This window comes from Tiliqua scincoides, chromosome 8 (genome assembly GCF_035046505.1).
Source record: "Tiliqua scincoides isolate rTilSci1 chromosome 8, rTilSci1.hap2, whole genome shotgun sequence".
Lineage (NCBI taxonomy): Eukaryota > Metazoa > Chordata > Lepidosauria > Squamata > Scincidae > Tiliqua > Tiliqua scincoides.
The window spans coordinates 4,373,067-4,391,159 of record NC_089828.1 but is presented as its reverse complement, the minus strand read 5'-3'; the positions used below and the strand labels follow the sequence as shown (position 1 = coordinate 4,391,159).

Below are 18,093 nucleotides of genomic sequence, written 5' to 3'. Positions count from 1 at the left end.
AGGAGTTGCCAGAACGTGACTGTGTTCAGCCATGAACTGCCTCAGGGACTCCGGCTCTTGGATTTTGCCTCGAGTTTGACTCCTGAAGCCTTTTCCATAACTGGACGTAGCCACAAGTCAGTTGAGGTTTGGGATCAGAGTTTTTCTTCTCTCAGATGAGCTGCCTTCCCAGGCTGATGAGCCCCATCTACCCGGTGGCTGTTTAGTCGCCTCTTACAAGTACAGCCAAACTGAGGGCCTATTCTTATCCCCCAGCCCCCAAGGGCAAAACTAAAAACTAGCACATACCTGAATGGAGACAACTCCCTTGAATGCATTAATCTGAGCCACCCAACAGTACCAAGCAGGTGCCAGCTCATTCATGATACAGTAACCTGGCTATCCCAGGATAATTCACTTCAATTTCCATTTGTCTGCAGCACTAAGAAACAGAAAGTATAAGCCACAGACAACTCTTTTGATGATGAAAACACTTTTTGCCTGGAATATATAACCTGTTCAAGAAGTGAAAGGATATCTGGTAGGTCAATAGGCCATAGGCAGTGATGTGCAAAAGGACACAGCTGAACATACCCTAAAACTCCTTATCTGTTTTTAAACCACTGGATCCCAATCTGTGGTCCACAGACCACAGGTGGCCCACGAGACCCTAAGTGTCCCACGAGGTTCGAGGGGAAAAAAAGATTGCCTTCTGTCACTTCCAGCATCTTTCCAAGAGAGGGCTCCCCCACAGACCACCTGAGAGGGTGGAGAGCAGACCCTCTGCAGCTGCAGCAGCCACCAAAATGGCAACCCACAAATCTTCTCTATAAATAATAAACCTAATAAATCCTCTCCAATTATGAATTTAATTGTATTTTTGTGTGCAGCAGGGCGGGGTGGGGGGTTGCGTGTGGTCCACGATGATTCCAATTTTTGCTTCAGTGGTGCTTGGGGGCCCCTAAAGGTTAGGAATCACTGGTTTAAACGAAGTACAGTACCTACGCTAAGATAGCCTGTGAATCCCGACTACATTAGTCTACCCCTAGTCAAGTGAAGCTAAAAAGCTCCAGTTCTCAGCCAGCAGATAGCAAGTTTACTGTAAAGGTACAGATCCATCCTTTAGACCAGTGGTTTCCAAACTGGAGACTTCTGCACACCGGAAAATCCTTCCCCACTGCGAACGGAGCTTACCGGTCTGCTGGGGAACAAACTCTCCACATTGCCAATCAACACCAAACTTCGCATCAGCTAGACACATATGCCTGGAAATCTGGGCACAAAGCCTGCTGAGGCAATGGGACCTGGAAGAAGCTGGCCAGTGTGAAATTTGGGGGCGATCTGTGGCACAAAGAGGAAGCTCCGCGGCAGAACAGCAAGCTCTGTTAACCTGGGGAGAAGGATTGCAACATGCGTCGGATCTTGCCTGTAGGTTGGGGTTTGGTGCCTGCTGTTTTAGACGCAATACCACCATAGTGGTCTTCAGCTTGTAATGAGATGGAACCCACCTCAAATCTCCTAATCTCCTAGAGCAAGTGTGCAGGATGGCTGGGTGGGTGAGTGGGCAGCCACACAGCTGTGGTTCCTGTTGCTCCTTCTCCTGCCCAATGGCAGGCAATCAGAATGCACTGATCCTGTGTTGTTCTTCCCTCTGTTCCTTCCAGACAGAGGGTGGCATGCACTCAATTTTGAATGGAAGTGGGGGAGAAAGAAAGAAGAAGTAGTGACACATTGGCAAGAGCGGGTAGGTGAATGGAAGAATGAGGAGTGCTGTTTAACCGACGATCTGGTTAAAACACCTCCACCAACACCAAAGTTTCTACTTCACCTAGGTCACCCGGGCCCTGGCTACTGTTCAAATGGGGCAGACCTGAACTGCTAAATAAAATGATGTCAACAGCACTTCCAGAACGCAACCTGTTGAAGACTTTTGCACTACCGCACCTCAAACAAAGAACAGGAATTCAGTGGCTTCGTATTTTTAAAAAGTGTGAGCAGCGATACAAGGACATCTGCAAGAGGGATCTGAAGGCCTTAGGGATGGACCTCAACAAGTGGGAAACCCTGGCCTCTGAGCGGCCCGCTTGGAGGCAGGCTGTGCAGCATGGCCTTTCCCAGTTTGAAGAGACACTTTGCCAACAGTCTGAGGCTAAGAGGCAAAGAAGGAAGGCCCATAGCCAGGGAGACAGACCAGGGACAGACTGCACTTGCTCCCGGTGTGGAAGGGATTGTCACTCCCGGATTGGCCTTTTCAGCCACACTAGACGCTGTGCCAGAACCACCTTTCAGAGCGCGATACCATAGTCTTTCGAGACTGAAGGTTGCCAATACAAATGTGGCTCTTGGGCAAGTTATGTTTTGATCGAGGGGCATGACGCTGTTCTAGTCTTAGCCATTATCACGCATCTGATGAGCATCTGAATGATGTAACCCTCGACTTTCTAAAAACAAAGGATAGTGGTGTACTGTAATAAAATAAACAACCAACCATAACCATTACCAACCCTGGCTATCAGTTTTGCAAGCATTTCTAAGAATCATACATGGGGAAATTCCACTCAAATCAGCACAAGAAAAAGTTCTAAAATGTCAGAAGCGCTTTAATCTTATTCACACCTCACTACCCTCCTCCACTTCCCCTTTCCAATCCCTAGTTGTGAAATTAACTCATGCACGCACATTGCAAAATGCTTTCAAGGAACCAGAAGTGGCTGCAGGCAGAGCTGCTCAAGCTCTCATAAGTGGCTTCTATTGTGGGACAGCATGCCTCAAGGGACTCGCTCTCTGCCCACCATCCTGGAAAAGATGGAAGGGATCATGCACTGAGTTATGAAACTAAAAGATCAAGAGGCCATCCATACTACGACATACCTCAAGCCAAGAGCTTATACATAGGCTTCTCCAAGAATAAGCCTACATGAGCAAAATGCGCATACTGGGTTGTGCAAGCAACTCTGTGAAGACTATGACTCATTACCAAGCAAGCATACAGCTGTTTCAACATGCGACCAGCTAGCATATTTCCTGGGGAAGAACCTAGCTCAGCAGTAGAGCAGATCCTTTGCATCTTGAAGATCACAGATTCAACTCCTGGCATATCTAGTAAGGCTGGGAAGGGCCTAGTGTGAAACCCTTGAGAGTCACTACCACAGGGAGCAGTCAGTACTGAGCTAGATTGACCAATTCAGTAGAAGACAGCTACATGCGCTCAGTTTGGTTTGCACTGGTTACCCCACGGCCAGCAGTTTTGCGATGCCATAATAAGTATGACGACATAGTACGTACAAACCGAGATCCAGGTCCTCCAGTGATTGCAAAATATCAAAGAGATTGATTGACAGAGATTCAGTGATGTTGAAGGATGCCAATACAAACCTAGAGTAACTGGGCCATCTCACCCCAGCAGTGTCTGTTCTAGTGGCTGTCTGCTGGCATTCTTTTGCATCTTTTTAGATTGTGAGCCCTTTTGGGACAGGGAGCCATTTAGTTATTTCATTTTTCTCTGTAAACCGCTTTGTGAACTTTTAGTTGAAAAGCGGTATATAAATACTGTTAATAATTAATAATTATGTTCCATGGGTTCCAAACCCACCTAGGTGATGCCTGGCTCACAGTACTCAAAGTATGAAGCTGCAAGTCACCTGTGGTAAAGAACATACTCCAGACAAAGCTGGCGTGGAACTTTGCCATAGAGAGCCAGGACGCTGCAGAGGTCCAGGAGTTAAGACCTGGAAGATCCAGGTTCAAAATCCCTGCTCAGTCATGAAGCTTCCAGGGTGACCTTGGGCCAGTCACTCTCTCTCAGCCTCACCTACCTCAGAGGGTTGTTGTAAAGACAAAAGGAAGGGAGGAATTAGGTACACCAGCCTGAGCTCCTTGGAGGAAAGACAGTATAAAAATGTGAAAGATAAATAAATAGAAGCGAACTCTTCTGATCAATGCAACACACATGACCTGGTTCAGATCTTGGCAAGCTACTACCTGTGAAGTGTGCCACTTATTAGAGGCTGGACCTCTACAAGACAATGCACTCATGCTCTCAACTGAGTCAACCTGCAAATGTAGCCACCACCATGAAGACACACAAAGTTCATCTCAGCAATTCATAAGAAGCTTTAGAACACGGTCAATAAGCCAAGAAAACAGCCAAAGAGTGAACTTCTGTTATTTTAAAACAATATGAAAATGACAAGTAATCACGCACCCTGCTGGGCATTTTGGCTCCATGTGGCATCTGCCGTTCCTGGTGATCTTTGCTCTAACAACGTTAATCTATCATCAGCACAAGAATGGCATCCCTGCCACTTAGCCCAACTTTCGCAGGAAAGGAGATGCCCAAAAGAGAGGAATGTGAGCTGCCACCACCATAATCTACCTCCTGAGTCCAGAGCGTTCACAGTTGTTGGGCCCTAATCAGGCTTGTTATAAGGCTGGGCTGGAGTAGGCCAAGGTGGGGAGAGGCACCCCCAGAAAGCTTAAGAAGAAACAGACAAAGCCATAGGGGGGAGCAGATGAAACAAGTGTGTCCAGCAGCTATTTTTTTTCCTTGGTCTGCAAAATCTGTCTGTGCCCACAGACCGTCACTGCTTTCTATTGCCTACTCTCTGGCAAGGCAGGCACAGCAAATCGCGAGTGCACAGGAGTCTCTGGCTCTGGGCTGCAGCCAACTCCTCTCTCTGTGTGGGTGGCAACGGCTGCAAAGCGGCAGCCAACACAGTAACCCGAGGCCCTAGCCCTGCTTGCCTGCGAGCTCCGGTGCACCCTCCGAGAACAAGCTGGGGAACTGCTGAAACTGAAGCATGGCAGAGCAAGAACATGGGGCAGATGGGGAGGTGCATCTGACATGAGTGAGAAAAAAAAAGGAGGGGCCCAGCCCAGTGTTCCCAACTGCCTACTAAAAGTACAGCACCACAGCTTCTCTCACTGACCCAGAGAAGCAGACACATTTACTTCTTCACCCTTTCCCCTCTCCTTTCTCCCTTAGCTTTATGTCTCATCTTCACTTCTCTCTCCTTCATGCAGCTGCTTGGAAGTAAGTTCTCTTGTTCAGCAAGGCTTACTCCGAAGTACATTGAAGATGACTACTGTCTCCAACGGTCCGTGTCCTCTGCTTCTGAGCTTGCTTTCTCAATTCCCGTCTCCTCTAATTTAGATCTTTCCCATTGCTTTCACCCCCATTTATCTTTCTCTCTCCCTCAGTTTTCACCCAAGTGTGCTTATGATGCAGCCCAAATTGCCAGACAATTACCTACAACTAAGAAAAAGGCTAAAGTATAAATGCTTTAGGAAGGATATTTGTGTGTGTGTGTGTGTGTGTGTGTGTGTGTGTGTTTAAACAACCTCCTAAGCACAATTGCACCCCTTCCTTGCTCTGAGCTGCATGCTCTCCCCCCCCCCCAAGAAAAAAACCACACCAGCTGGGTTTTTAATCCTACTTTTGGCTGCATATTCAGAGCCCAAGACAAAATGTCAAGATTTAACTTTAAGAAATACTCAGCCTCCATGTTTCCCATAGGTAAATTTGAGTAAACGTGTTTCCCAGAATGTTTTCATGCAAAATGGCTGGGCAATATGATAAACGTATGCGTGCTTATACTCATGGCATATTGATGCTACAGAAAAGTAGGGAGTCACCATGGTCCATATTAAAATAATGCGTTTAAATGTGTATTGTCACTGAAGGATCTTCCCTTCACAGTTTGACTGCCACCATTACTGTTCATCATAAGCGAAGACTGGAGATAAACTTCCACTTTATGAAGACTTAATTTCTATGAGGGGGTTGTGCAACCTGAGAGTCTCATTGGTTAACCAACAGACTCAGTACTGTACTTCCAAACTGTACACCCAAATATTATATATTTGAGCTGAATTCCTTCCAACCATCAAGAAGTTATGAAACTAAAGAGAAACAGGAAGAAAAAGGCATTATACCAGAACTCACTCAAGGAATATTCTCATATATACCTTCCATTTGAAAGCGATTTGTTACATCCAATACAAATTGCATATTTAATTAAAAACGTTCACATATCTGGCTTTCAAACTGAACTGAAGTTCTGACAGTGTGTGCCCTGACCACACTTTGACAACCAACCATGAGAAACCGAGGTGATAGCTGGCCTATAAATAAATGCACACACAAATACTACCGAAACACCCAAAACCTTCCCTTGTCCAGAGGCAAATCAGGCCTATAATCCATCCCATCTCTTAACAGTTATGGGACTAGGCAGCGGAATTGCATGTTTCCTCCTAACTATAGTTAAGGGACACCCCACTACCATGACAAGCTGTTTACAAATCCTACTCCAGCAAGGGACCATTTTTGGTGCTAGGGCCAATGTAACCCTTAACCCAGTGGTTCACAATGTTTTTCTTCTCGCTCTGAGACCTCCATGGTCTCACACTGACTTCCACGTTCTTCACTTCTTGCAATGTCATTTCTGGCTTCCAGGGCTCTTCTGGGTTCTGCTGCTTTGATTCTAGGGCAACTGTCTGTGACAAACTGCTTGTCTTCCTTCCTCCGCCGGCACAGCGGACAGAGCCAGTGGAGGAAAGAGGACAGGCAACTGTCCTAGAAACAGAGTCACAGAACCTGGAAGAGTTTTTTTTTTTTTAGCTATTTTTAACTGTTGTGCTCCAAACCCGTGCGGCACACCAGTTGAACACCACTGCCTTAACCACTGTTCAAAAAAGAAAAGAGGGCAAGCTCTCGGGAAGAAATGAGAAAACTGTACTGCCCACTCCACTTGGACAGCAGGAATATCCAGTTCTCTACACAACTCATTCCTCACACCTGTCCTAACCACAATCAAGGGTCAAGGACTACAGCAATTCAGCAGCCTACCACACCTGGTGCCTAAGGACCCAGTTCATTCCTTGGCTTCTCCTGTTCCAGAGCTCAGGTGGCAAAGCTGGGAAAAGACTCAGCTCTCTCTAGGATCTCAGACAATTATAGCAGATGTTACTGGGCTTCACAAACCTCCATTGCTGTAAGGCAACTCATATCTAGGAAGCTTAGAGAACAAGATTGAACAATCCTGCCATTAAAACGCAATGCAAACAGTGAAGATAGGAAAGAGTCAGGAAGGTCACAATTCTGTTTGCTGAACAGCAGCTGCAGTCATAGCATGGCCTTCCACATTTCACACCAACACCGCTGCATTCCACCGTACAGATTCTGTACTTGCTGTATCTCTCTCTCCCCTTTCAAAATGCATTTTGTTTTTTAAAAGCAAGCTTTCTCACATGGCACAGAAGAGCCCAGCCGCTTGGGCCATAAACACTGTGCATACTCCTACGTACACAAGAGACTATCACTTAGGATGAGCGGTGGCATCAATAGTAGAACTTCACATGACGCTACCTTCCCTGACCAGTTAACCTAACTTTCTGAAACTAAGGGCACAATCCTAACCAGGTCTACACAGAAGTAAGTCCTATTTTGTTCAATGGGGCTTACTCTCAGGAAGCAGCCTTAATTTGTCAGCATCATAGAGAAGATTAAGGGCCCAATCCTATCCAACTTTCCAGAGCCAATGTAGCCTTGAGGCAAGGGAACAAGTATTCCCTTACCTTGAGGATCCCCTGTGACTGCCTCCCCACTACAGGATGCAGTGCACGTCTCGTTGGCATGGCTGCATCTACGTTGGACAGCTGGATAGGATTGGGCCCCAAGTCAGATTCAGCAAGACTCATGACTTAACACTATTAGCAGCAGCATCTCTTACAACCACCAGGAAAAAATATTATCAGCCTCACCCTACTAAAAACATACATGTGGAATTTGGCCTCAATGACTTGGATGGACCTTTCTTCCAAGTAACCCAAGTGTGTCTAGAATTCTAGTCTAAGCTTTTGCCTCCATCATTTACATTTTTCCTCCATCATTTGCATCTTCTTTATGTGTGTACTTTGGGTAATGCTTCATGCATCTGATGAAATTGACTATAAGGTTCAACAGCTTAAGTTACAATACGTTTATCAGTCTTTAAATTGCCACAAGACTTGCCATTTATCTACAACAGGTAAATATAGCTACCCTGTGATAGCCCAAGGCTACATGCTTCCAGCATTAGTTTTATTCTACCCATACTGTACTTCCAACAAAAAAATAAAGAATCTAAAAACCTTCAGTCCACTGCAAGCTATCAGTCGTTTTCCAACTTTAAAAAAAAAAAATCAACAAGTCACTGAGCTCCACCAATCCCATCCTTAAGTCTGGCATTTATAAGACCAACCATGACCTTGAAGGTTTTGCTTTCTTATACAAAACTGCATCATTATCCAAGATTTTGCTCAATTAAGAAAAGCAGCCAAGTGGACACCCGTGTTTTAAAAGACAGACACTACAAGCGTTAAGATTATGTAGTGATCTCTATTAAGGAGATGAACTGAAGTCTTAAATGAACTACAGCAAAGTACCTTAGAGTACCTTCTCCATTTAACTACACTCCAAACACTTGAGATGCAGTTGTTATGTTGTTGTGAGTGACCCACCATTCCAACTGCAACCTACCAGCCATTTACCAAGGCCCATCATGTGTGTCAGCACTAATCTGGCAGCAAAAAACAGAAGACTTATCCAACACGGATGGGCCTCACCATCCCTAAACATGCAGACAGACAATATCTGGCTCAATAGGTCACAAGGTATATATGTCTGCTGTACTCTTTGCTGTTAAGGCAACCAACACTCTGCTCCTAGTTTCTAAAATCTAAAAAGGGGGAAGACTGAATTATGTTTTTTCACAATCCATTCATTATTGTTCAGCATGCAAACACTGCAAAATTTCAAAATCAGCGGATTTGAATTTACACCTGCTTTGTTTCATTCCATATTTTGATAAAAGTGTTTGCTCATTTTGCCCTAGAAAATTTGGTCCTCACTTTTTAAACATAAATTACCTTTTCTGTGTCTATAGAGCTACCAACAAAGTCAGTCTGCAGCATACAGTCTAAAAATTCTCAGTTCTTTTCCAGAAATTAACCAAGACTTACAAACTGTGTCACCTGTAGACCAGTTACTGTTGAGCAATCTTATGCAATTAAGGCTCTAGTTCCAAACACAACTGCCTTCAAGAAGTACCACCAATGAGGTAAACTACCGACTACACACAGAGAGATTGACAAAGCATCAGCCACACACAGAGAACTAGCATGAAAGAATTCACAAAAATCTCTTCACCTAAGGCAGTGGTATTCAAACTGGAGCGTCGCGACGCCCCAGCCTGTGGGTCCTGGCCTCTGTCCCCTTAAGGGGCGGGAGCAGCCAGGAGACAGGGGGAAGGCAGCAGCACGATCCTGTGGATCGCACCGCTCAGGGGGGCTGCAGGGGCTTGGGTGCACTTGTCCAAGCCTCCTGCAGCCTCCCTGGGGTGCAGGGAGCCCTGTGTAACCTTCATCAGGGCTCCCCAGATCAGGAAAAGCAAAAGCGGAGCGATAGCGCCCCACGGCTGCTGCAGGGACTGGAGGGTGCACCCCAGTCCCTGCAGCCCCGAGCGACGCCATCCTGGGGATCACGTCGCTGCCTTCCTCCTGCCCCTGCTGCCTTCCCCCCTCCCGCAAAGACTTACTGCGGGTTTCAAACTCCCAGAGAGTTTGAAAACCGCAGACTTAGGGGGGGAAAAAACTAGTTAAGCAGAAGTATAGATTACAAGTGCAGAACACTATTTCTGCCTTTAAGAGCAACTGGGATAGTTCTTTCAAACACAAACTACTGCAATAGCTTCCCATCACTCAGCCATAGGAAACCTGATGAAACTTTCAACTTATGAAAGTTTTACAGACCACTCAAAGTATGCAACAACTTTAAATACACCCAAAGTGCTTGGGAAGTTCTGGTATGATCTATTTCACAATAGAGTACATTTACTAGAAGCTGAGCACCTTGAATCATAGTCTGCATATATGTTTTTTTGTTTAAGGTACTATGTGGTCTGCAACTTTAGAGCAGTGTAGGTCAAAATCACACATGCATTTTCAAGCTGTTTAAGTGGCATGTGCAAACTCTGTTGTGAGTCCCATTGAGGTTGACAGGACTTACTTCCTACTGTTGACTACAGCTCTGCTGCTGAATAAGTCTGCAAAATGCTTCCAAATTAAGTTTTAGTACGTTTGAGTTAAGATTACCTCAAAAACCACAAGAATATTTTAAGCAGGCTGCAATACTACTGTTATTTTAAGGAAGTGTCTTAATAAGGAGAAATAGGAAATGGCGTACAAGCTTCAATCTAAGATCTTGATGATGTAATTCATTTTTAAGAGTAACAGATGAAGGAAGTAAATGCAAACCAGTGTTTTCCTCCACTTACCAAATCTACTACAAGTGTTTTGGACAACATGCGTTAACTTTACAATGACCTTACATGCTTCTCTTAGAATCCATCAACACAGATATAATTAGCTAAACATAAGATATAGCGTGAAAAAGTTTTTCTCTCCAGTTCATAAAATGATGATGAAGGACTGCTCAAGAGGAAAATAAAGACTGCAGTGCCTGCAACATTTGGGCATCCCTTATCCAAAGTGTTTGGGACCAAAATCATTTTGGATACCAAATTTTTCCATATTTCAGAATACTTACATGTACATGAAGGATCTTGGGGATGGGGCCAAAGTCTAAACACAAAATTCATTCAAAATTCATTTATGTTTCATATATCCCTTAAATGTATACCCTAAAGATATTTTTATACAATACCTTTAATAATTTTGTGCATGGAACATGGTTTGTGCAGGAAACACAGTTTGTGATTTTATTTCTTCAGGCAAAAAAGTAAAAAAAAAGTCATTTTGGGACGTTAAAAAGTATTTTAGAATACTCCATATTTCCAAATTCTGGATAAGGGATGCCCAACCTGCCTATAGATTAGCTGAACTATTCCATAAAGGACTGAATGGAGACAAGACTGATTGATTTGAAGTAACTCTGCTTCTAACACCCACCCACTTTGAGCATTAAGCATATTGCTGTGAACTCAGTCCACTGATTTTACATGTACATACCTTCACATAATATGCTTAGCTGGAGATTGTGAGGCAATTGCCAGACACTCAACCAAAACCAGAACATATCTGTAAGTGCCTGAGAAAAAAAAAGTTGCTAGCTTGAGAATAAGATTAGTTTCTTTCCAACCATTATAACCAGAACCCAGTGCCTTGATCACTGAGAGTGAAAACAGGGAGTGGCATAAACGCAAGGGCTTAAATCAGAACATAAATTATGGCTTCCTTCATGATGTCAATTTCAAATCAATGCAAGAGCCATTCCGCACAACAGAAGTGATCTAAATTAGTGCAGTACAGAAAGTTCAACCATGTGTTAAAGCGTGAAAGGCTGTTTTAAACTTATCTACAGCTAGCTAAATCAGAAGAAATGGAACTTAAGCCCACATAAGAACAGCCCCACTGGATCAGGCCACAGGCCCATCTAGTCCAGCTTCCTATATCTCACAGCGGCCCACCAAATGCCCCAGGGAGCACAACAGATAACAAGAGCCCTGCATCCTGGTGCCCTCCCTTGCATCTGGCATTCTGACATAGCCCATTTCTAAAATCAGGAGGTTGCACATACACATCATGGCTTGTAACCCATAATGGATTTTGCCTCCAAAAACTTGTCCAATCCCCTTTTAAAGGCATCCAAGCAAGATACCGTGACCACACCTTGCGGCAAGGAGTTCCACAGACCAACCACACGCTGAGTAAAGAAATATTTTCTTTTGTCTGTCCTAACTCTCCCAACACTCAATTTTAGTGAATGTCCCTTGGTTCTGGTGTTATGTGAGAGCGTAAAGAGCATCTCTCTATCCACTTTATCCTTCCCTTGCATCATTTTGTATGTCTCAATCATGTCCCCCCTCAGGCGTCTCTTTTCTAGGCTGAAGAGGCCCAAACGCCATAGCCTTTCCTCATAAGGAAGGTGCCCCAGCCCAGCAATCATCTTAGTTGCCCTCTTTTGCACCTTTTCCATTTCCACTGTATCCTTTTTGAGATGCGGCGACCAGAACTGGACACAAAACTCCAGGTGTGGCCTTACCATCTATTTGTACACCGGCATTATAATATTAGCCATTTTGTTCTCAATACCTTTTCTAATGATCCCAAGCATAGAATTGGCCTTCTTTACTGCCGCCGCACATTGGGTCAACACTTTCATCGACCACCACCACCCCAAGATCTCCTGATCTCTCAGACAGCTCAGAACCCATCAGCCTATATCTAAAGTTTTGATTTTTTTTGCCCCAATGTGCATGACTTTACACTTACTGACATTGAAGCGCATCTGCCATTTTGCTGCCCATTCTGCCAGTTTGGAGAGATCCTTCTGGAGCTCCTCACAATCACTTCTGGTCTTCACCACTCGGAAAAGTTTGGTGTCGTCTGCAAACTTAACCACCTCACTGCTCAACCCTGTCGCCAGGTCATTTACGAAGAGGCTGAAGAGCGCAGGTCCCAGGACAGATCCTTGGGGCACACTGCTTTTCACCTCTCTCCATTGTGAAAATCGCCCATTGACGCATATTCACAAACTAACACATTCAGTAAATGTTCAACTAGATTCATGGCAAGGTTTTCAAGCTATGCCCACTTCACAGCCTGGGACAATTAATTGCCTCCAGACAACAAGGTACAAAATACTGTTCTCTCTTTCTCCTTCTAGGACACAAAAATATAAAATAAGTACATGAGAGCAAATATCTTCTAAGGGGCATGTACCTTTTCTTAAAACCTCAATAAAGCTTCTAAAACCTGCTTAGGACAGAATTATCAGGTTGAACATCAGGATACCCAAACACCCTTAAATCCAGCTGTTCACTATCCCTCTGATTCTGACAGACATTTACGTAGAAGCAAGTCCCATTTACTGCACCTGAATCTACCATGCAGATTTTCATCCCTCTTGTGAATGCAATCAGAAGCAAATGTAAGAACTGCAAGAGATCCAACTTTCTAAATAGCAAAGACTGTGTATACAGTACCATACACAAAGGCAGAAAATTGACCAGTTAGCTGCCACACCAGTTCTGTTACAGGGCAAAGATGTTTACCCCAGTAATTCCCAAGCTATAGGCAACATACTTTGCAGCATCCATAATTCAAACCAAAACTTATGGCTTAACCAGTTTAGGAATAATGCAAGCAGCTGGAACCAAATTCACAGTTCAAGAATGGCATTCCTAATTAACGACCAACCCTGGACACAACCCCTTAGTTTCCAAAGCAATATGCAACCTCTAGCTGCCTGGGTACCAAAAAGGCACACTAATTTCTTTAGCAGTGAAAGCATTTTATGCTCAAGTATCGAAATTACACAGAGAATTACTCAACCTGCTCTCTCATGCTAGCCTTATTTTCTTTATCAGCAAGCACATTAAGAGATATTGATGTTGATACTATACACAGAAGTAATTACACAGTTAAGAGTTTTTTTACTACATATTCCAAGATAGAAATCTAAAAGAACTGAAATTTGCTGTAACCACCAACCCAATTTTAGTGTAGCAAATATAATTCACAGTTGTAATAGTTTTCCCATCCTGGTCATTCATATTAATGAGATACTGGTGAAACTTCCTTTGATTTCAAACTAGTTTCATATTGTCAATAGGAAATTGGAAGGGACAAGTAAGACTCTCCACAGTAGATACACAAAGGCTAGATAAGAACACAAGTTTAGGGTCCACATAATATGCCATTTGTACTAACAGACTTGTACACAAACATTTTCTTGTCAAGTCAAGATGCTGCAGCAAGGGCTTTTTCTTTCCATGTTCAAACACTAGACCTTCCTTTTCAAACTACTGTATACTTAAATTACACATTTTAGCAACTTTAAAATTAAGTATATCAATGAAGTCTCCTCAACATCTCCCCCCTTCCCCTTGTATCTCAGTTCCCAATGCTTGTGTATTCCTATTTAGGAATGCAAGGCTTTTTATGACCGAAAATGGAAGAGCCCGTTAGACTATGACACATTGTGAAAAAAAATTCACAAAAATTAAGAGTAAATGTTCCTTCCACCACTACAGGGAGGGGCAATAACACAAAGCAGCAGGAAAAACAGATATATGTCCAGAAAACAATTTTTCTTAATGCGAACAAAAGCAACTAAGAGAAGAGGGTTTTTTTTTAAAAAATTGAGCCGCAGACTATAATTTTTCCCAGACAGACTACAGTTATGCTTTCATCATGTTTACATCTCACACACTTCACTTAAGGAGTGCTCCCTCTAAAAATGATTCATTTTTTAGTTCAACAGTCCAAAAGGCACCATTTTAAAGAGGAAACCAAACTTCTAAAAAAAATGATATTTTCCTCTTTGCAGGCTGCGTTAGACAACTGCAGGACTAACAAAGATAAATCAAATGTATGCTTCTATACCAAAATTATAAAAATATACCTGGCAGAAAATGGATCTTTAAAAATAGTGAATTCAACTGTCTACACTCCAACTACCATCCCACTTGAAACCGCGTAAACAAAATAGAGATCATTTTTAAATTGAGAATTGCTTTCGCTCTACCACCAATCCCCAAACAAAATGTTGGCAAGTTTAAAGTTTTATATTAGAATAAGACATTTCAGGGCTTTCCCGAAACCTCAATATACTCTGGAGGGTGTCAAACAGAATGATTTTTTTTTAATCACTACATTCCCAAAATTTTTATCTACTCATCTTAAAAGACCAGATCCCTGCACCTAGTAACCTTGACTCCAGACTTTTGCAACTACATGGGCAAATGCAGATACCTTCTTCACCCTTAATTTAAAAAAAAAAAAAAAAGAATAGTTCCTGACAATGAAGAATACACATTTTAAGGCAAAGGGGGTTAGTTCCTTTCTCCTACATACAAGGTCATTTGCTTCTACAATTATTTGGGTAAATACCCTCTGGTTAGCTGAGATTTGGGGCTGTCCGTTCTCCATTTCTTCTCCATTGCACAGACATGCAAACTGTGATTGTACAATAGCAGAACACACACACACACACACACACACACAGCGCAGCACCCCAGGCATTTGGAGACAAACACAGAGGCTGAGTTAAAATGGTTGCACTGTGGACACCACAAACCCCATAGTCCCCATGAATAAGGTAGACTGGGGTGCTGGGTCAGATTAGGGAGATGATGGAAGAGCCTCCTTCCCTCAGTCTAAACTCTCCAGACAGACAAGGTAGGGATCCATTTAATGGCAAAATTGTTGTTGCCTTTCTATGTATGCTCACAATCTGGGAAGAGCCTCCCCATTTAATCTCTCCAGAAAGGGCAGAGGACTGGGGAATCTGGATTGGAGGATTGAGCTGGGGGGAGGGTGACCAGGTGTCCTCTTTTTCCAGGACATGTTCTCTTTTTTTAGCCTTGTGTCCTGGAAAAGAACTTAAATGTCCTCCTTTTACATGTGAGCAAGCACCGCATAGCCTTCTTGTAATCAATAAATTAGATGTAATAAATTATATTTAATGTAATTTTAAATTTAACAACAACAACCACAAACCTTCATTAGGCACAAAATTTAAATTTAATAAGTAATATCGTGTTTAAAATAACCACATGAAATCCATATAAGTGTTTTTAGCTTTCATTTTGTCATGTCCTACATTTTTCTTGGATATCCTACACTTTGGGGTGCCTTGTCTTCTTTTGGGGTTACGGCATCTGGTGACCCTGGATACTTGTGAAACCCCGAAGTCATAACCCGGGGCCAAGAAAAGGAGGCTCCCCCAGGCAGCTTTGTCCACCCAGGAGAGACCACAGTAGTTCGCTCCTATGCAGAGCGATGCGTACCGACAGAGGCGCGCGCGCACATACCCCGAGCCACGTTTTCGCAGCGCAGGGAAACTTACACACGTTGAGACACAAAAGAAAAACAAATGCCAAGGCGGGGGGGGGGGAGCAGCCGGAGAAGCGCCTCCCAATCTCCGCCAGGGCTCGGATCTTGCAGAGGAACCAGCCACGCACAGAGGCATTGCTGTTTTCCTCTCCAAACCTGCCTTCTGGCTTGCGCAACGCGTCCTTGGTTGGAACCATTCATGAGGATGGATGCCTGTGCGGGGCACCTGATCATGGGAAGATCCCCTCTAGATCTAGTCCTTTTTCTGGAAAGCATCATTCTGCCTTCCCCCGTCCACGCCTCCATTTGAAACCCCCCCCCCCCCATCTCTCTCCAAATGGCTGGAGAGGGTTCACACGACTCCACTGTCTGCCCCTCGCCAGGAAAAATCTGTTTACTACTAAGATCTGTTTACTACGCAGTCTGGAAGGTCGGCTGCCTACAGATCTGGCGGAAGGAGACCCAAAGGGGGGGGGGAGACAGACAGGAGCCCCAAAAGGGGAGAGCCAAAAGGCGGGGGAAGACAGACAGGAGACCCAAAAGGGGGACGAGACACAGGAGACCCAAAGGGGGGGAACCAAAGGGGGGAAAGACAGGAGACCCAAAAGGGGGAACCCAAAGAGGGGGCAAGAAAGCTGGAAAGTTTGCAGAAGCCTCGAACAGGGCTGGAGTGCCCGCAGAGAGGAATCCTCCCCCTCCCCAAAAGGGTGAGAAAAGTGCTCCTAAATGGAATTACATCGGAATTCCATCCTTCCCCCACCAGCACCACCCCCCAAAAAAAGAGGAAAAAGGAGCTAAGAAAGGGGGGTTCGAAATCTATTCAAGGACTATTTGCAACAACACCACACTTTAAAACAAGCCTCTGAAGCCCCCCCTCCAGCCACCACAATGCAAGGCGCAGGTCTGCACCCTCCCCCGCCCCGCTAAACTCCCACTAGATTGAAGGAAACCCACCCACCCAAAAAACAATACTCACTTTTTCCATTTGCTGGCCACAAGCAGAAGGTGGTCAAGATCCAGAGCCCCCAAAATAAGGTCAGGGACCCTCCTCCAGAGCCAGACTTCATTCCTCTGTTTGGTGATTCTTAATATGGAACAAAACTGCCTTTTTAAAAAAATAAAAAATACACAATATAAATATCCAGCTGTCCACTCTCGATTCTTTTCCCCACTTCAATAAAAATATTTTGGCGAGGGAGGGGGAAAAACCTAACCCCCTCTCCAAGAATTCACCAAAACAAAATGGGTGGGGGGGGCTCTTTCCAGTAGAAAATTGTTGCAATTGTTTTTCTTTTGCCTTTGGAGAAGGCCAATTTTTTTTCCTGACCCCCCCTTGTGGATGAAGCAAAAAAAAACTGGGAGGGGGGAGCACAAGCTGTGCTGGTGCTTGCAAAACAAGCGCGTCTTCTCCCCCCCACCCCGGTCTCCAGAGCCACCTCCGCCTCCTTCAACTACTACAACGCCGGGAGAGGCTGGAGAAAGGTCGAGGGTTCTGCGCTCAGCGTCGCCTGCAGTCATCCAGTAGTAGCAAACATGTAATATGTCGGAGCAGACAGTCCGCATCTTCGACCTCCATCTTTTCTTTGCCCCCCCCCCCCAAAACAAAAACAAAAACAGAGGCAGAGACGTGGAGGATTGTTTAGCAAGAAATCCACAGGCTGGAAGGAAAATCCAGGAGGGGAAGTAGGAAAATTGCAACCTCCCCCCCCCCCAATCGATGTCTTCTCTTTCCCCAAAGCCAGGCAGAGGAAATGAGACTTCCCAAAGAAGCAGGTTTAAGAGATCAACGTTGATTTCTTTTGCAAGACAGAGACGTGGAGGGTTGTTCTGCAAGAAACCCACAGGCTGGAAACAAAATCCAGGAGGAGGAGGAGGAGAGAAATGGCAAGACCCCCGTCCAAAAAAAATTGCTGGCTTCTTTTTCCCCAAAGCCAGGCAGCGGAAATGAGGTTTCCCAAAGAAGCAGGTTTAAGAGATCCACACTGATTTCTTTTTGCCAAGGAAAAAACCAGAGGCTGCCTTAAAGGGATCTCCCAAGATCCCCCAGCCCTGGCTCTTTTGGGTGCCTGGGAGCTGGAGAGTCACAAAATGCGGAATCCGAATGAATGGAGGAGGAGGGAGGGAGAGAGAGAGGCTTCCCCTCCACTCCTCTCCTCCCCTTTTCCCAGGCTCTTTCCGAGAGGGGGGGATATATGTGTGGATGGATAGATGGACGGATCTCTCGAGCAGGAGACCGCAGATGCCCAGCCCAGCAGACCCTCAGCAGCGCCGGCC

At 44.6% G+C, this 18,093-nt stretch overlaps 1 protein-coding gene across 1 annotated transcript in view; it reads right to left on the bottom strand.

The window, feature by feature from the left end:
* The window catches only part of IGF1R (insulin like growth factor 1 receptor), a 171,804-nt gene extending 154,455 nt beyond the window's left edge, over positions 1–17,349 (bottom strand). The window contains exon 1 of the mRNA XM_066635975.1: positions 16,796–17,349. Coding sequence (XP_066492072.1) covers positions 16,796–16,886 — 91 coding nt within the window. The 5' untranslated portion in view covers positions 16,887–17,349. The remainder of the gene's footprint in view (positions 1–16,795) is intronic.
* Between the last annotated feature and the right edge of the window lie 744 nt (positions 17,350–18,093).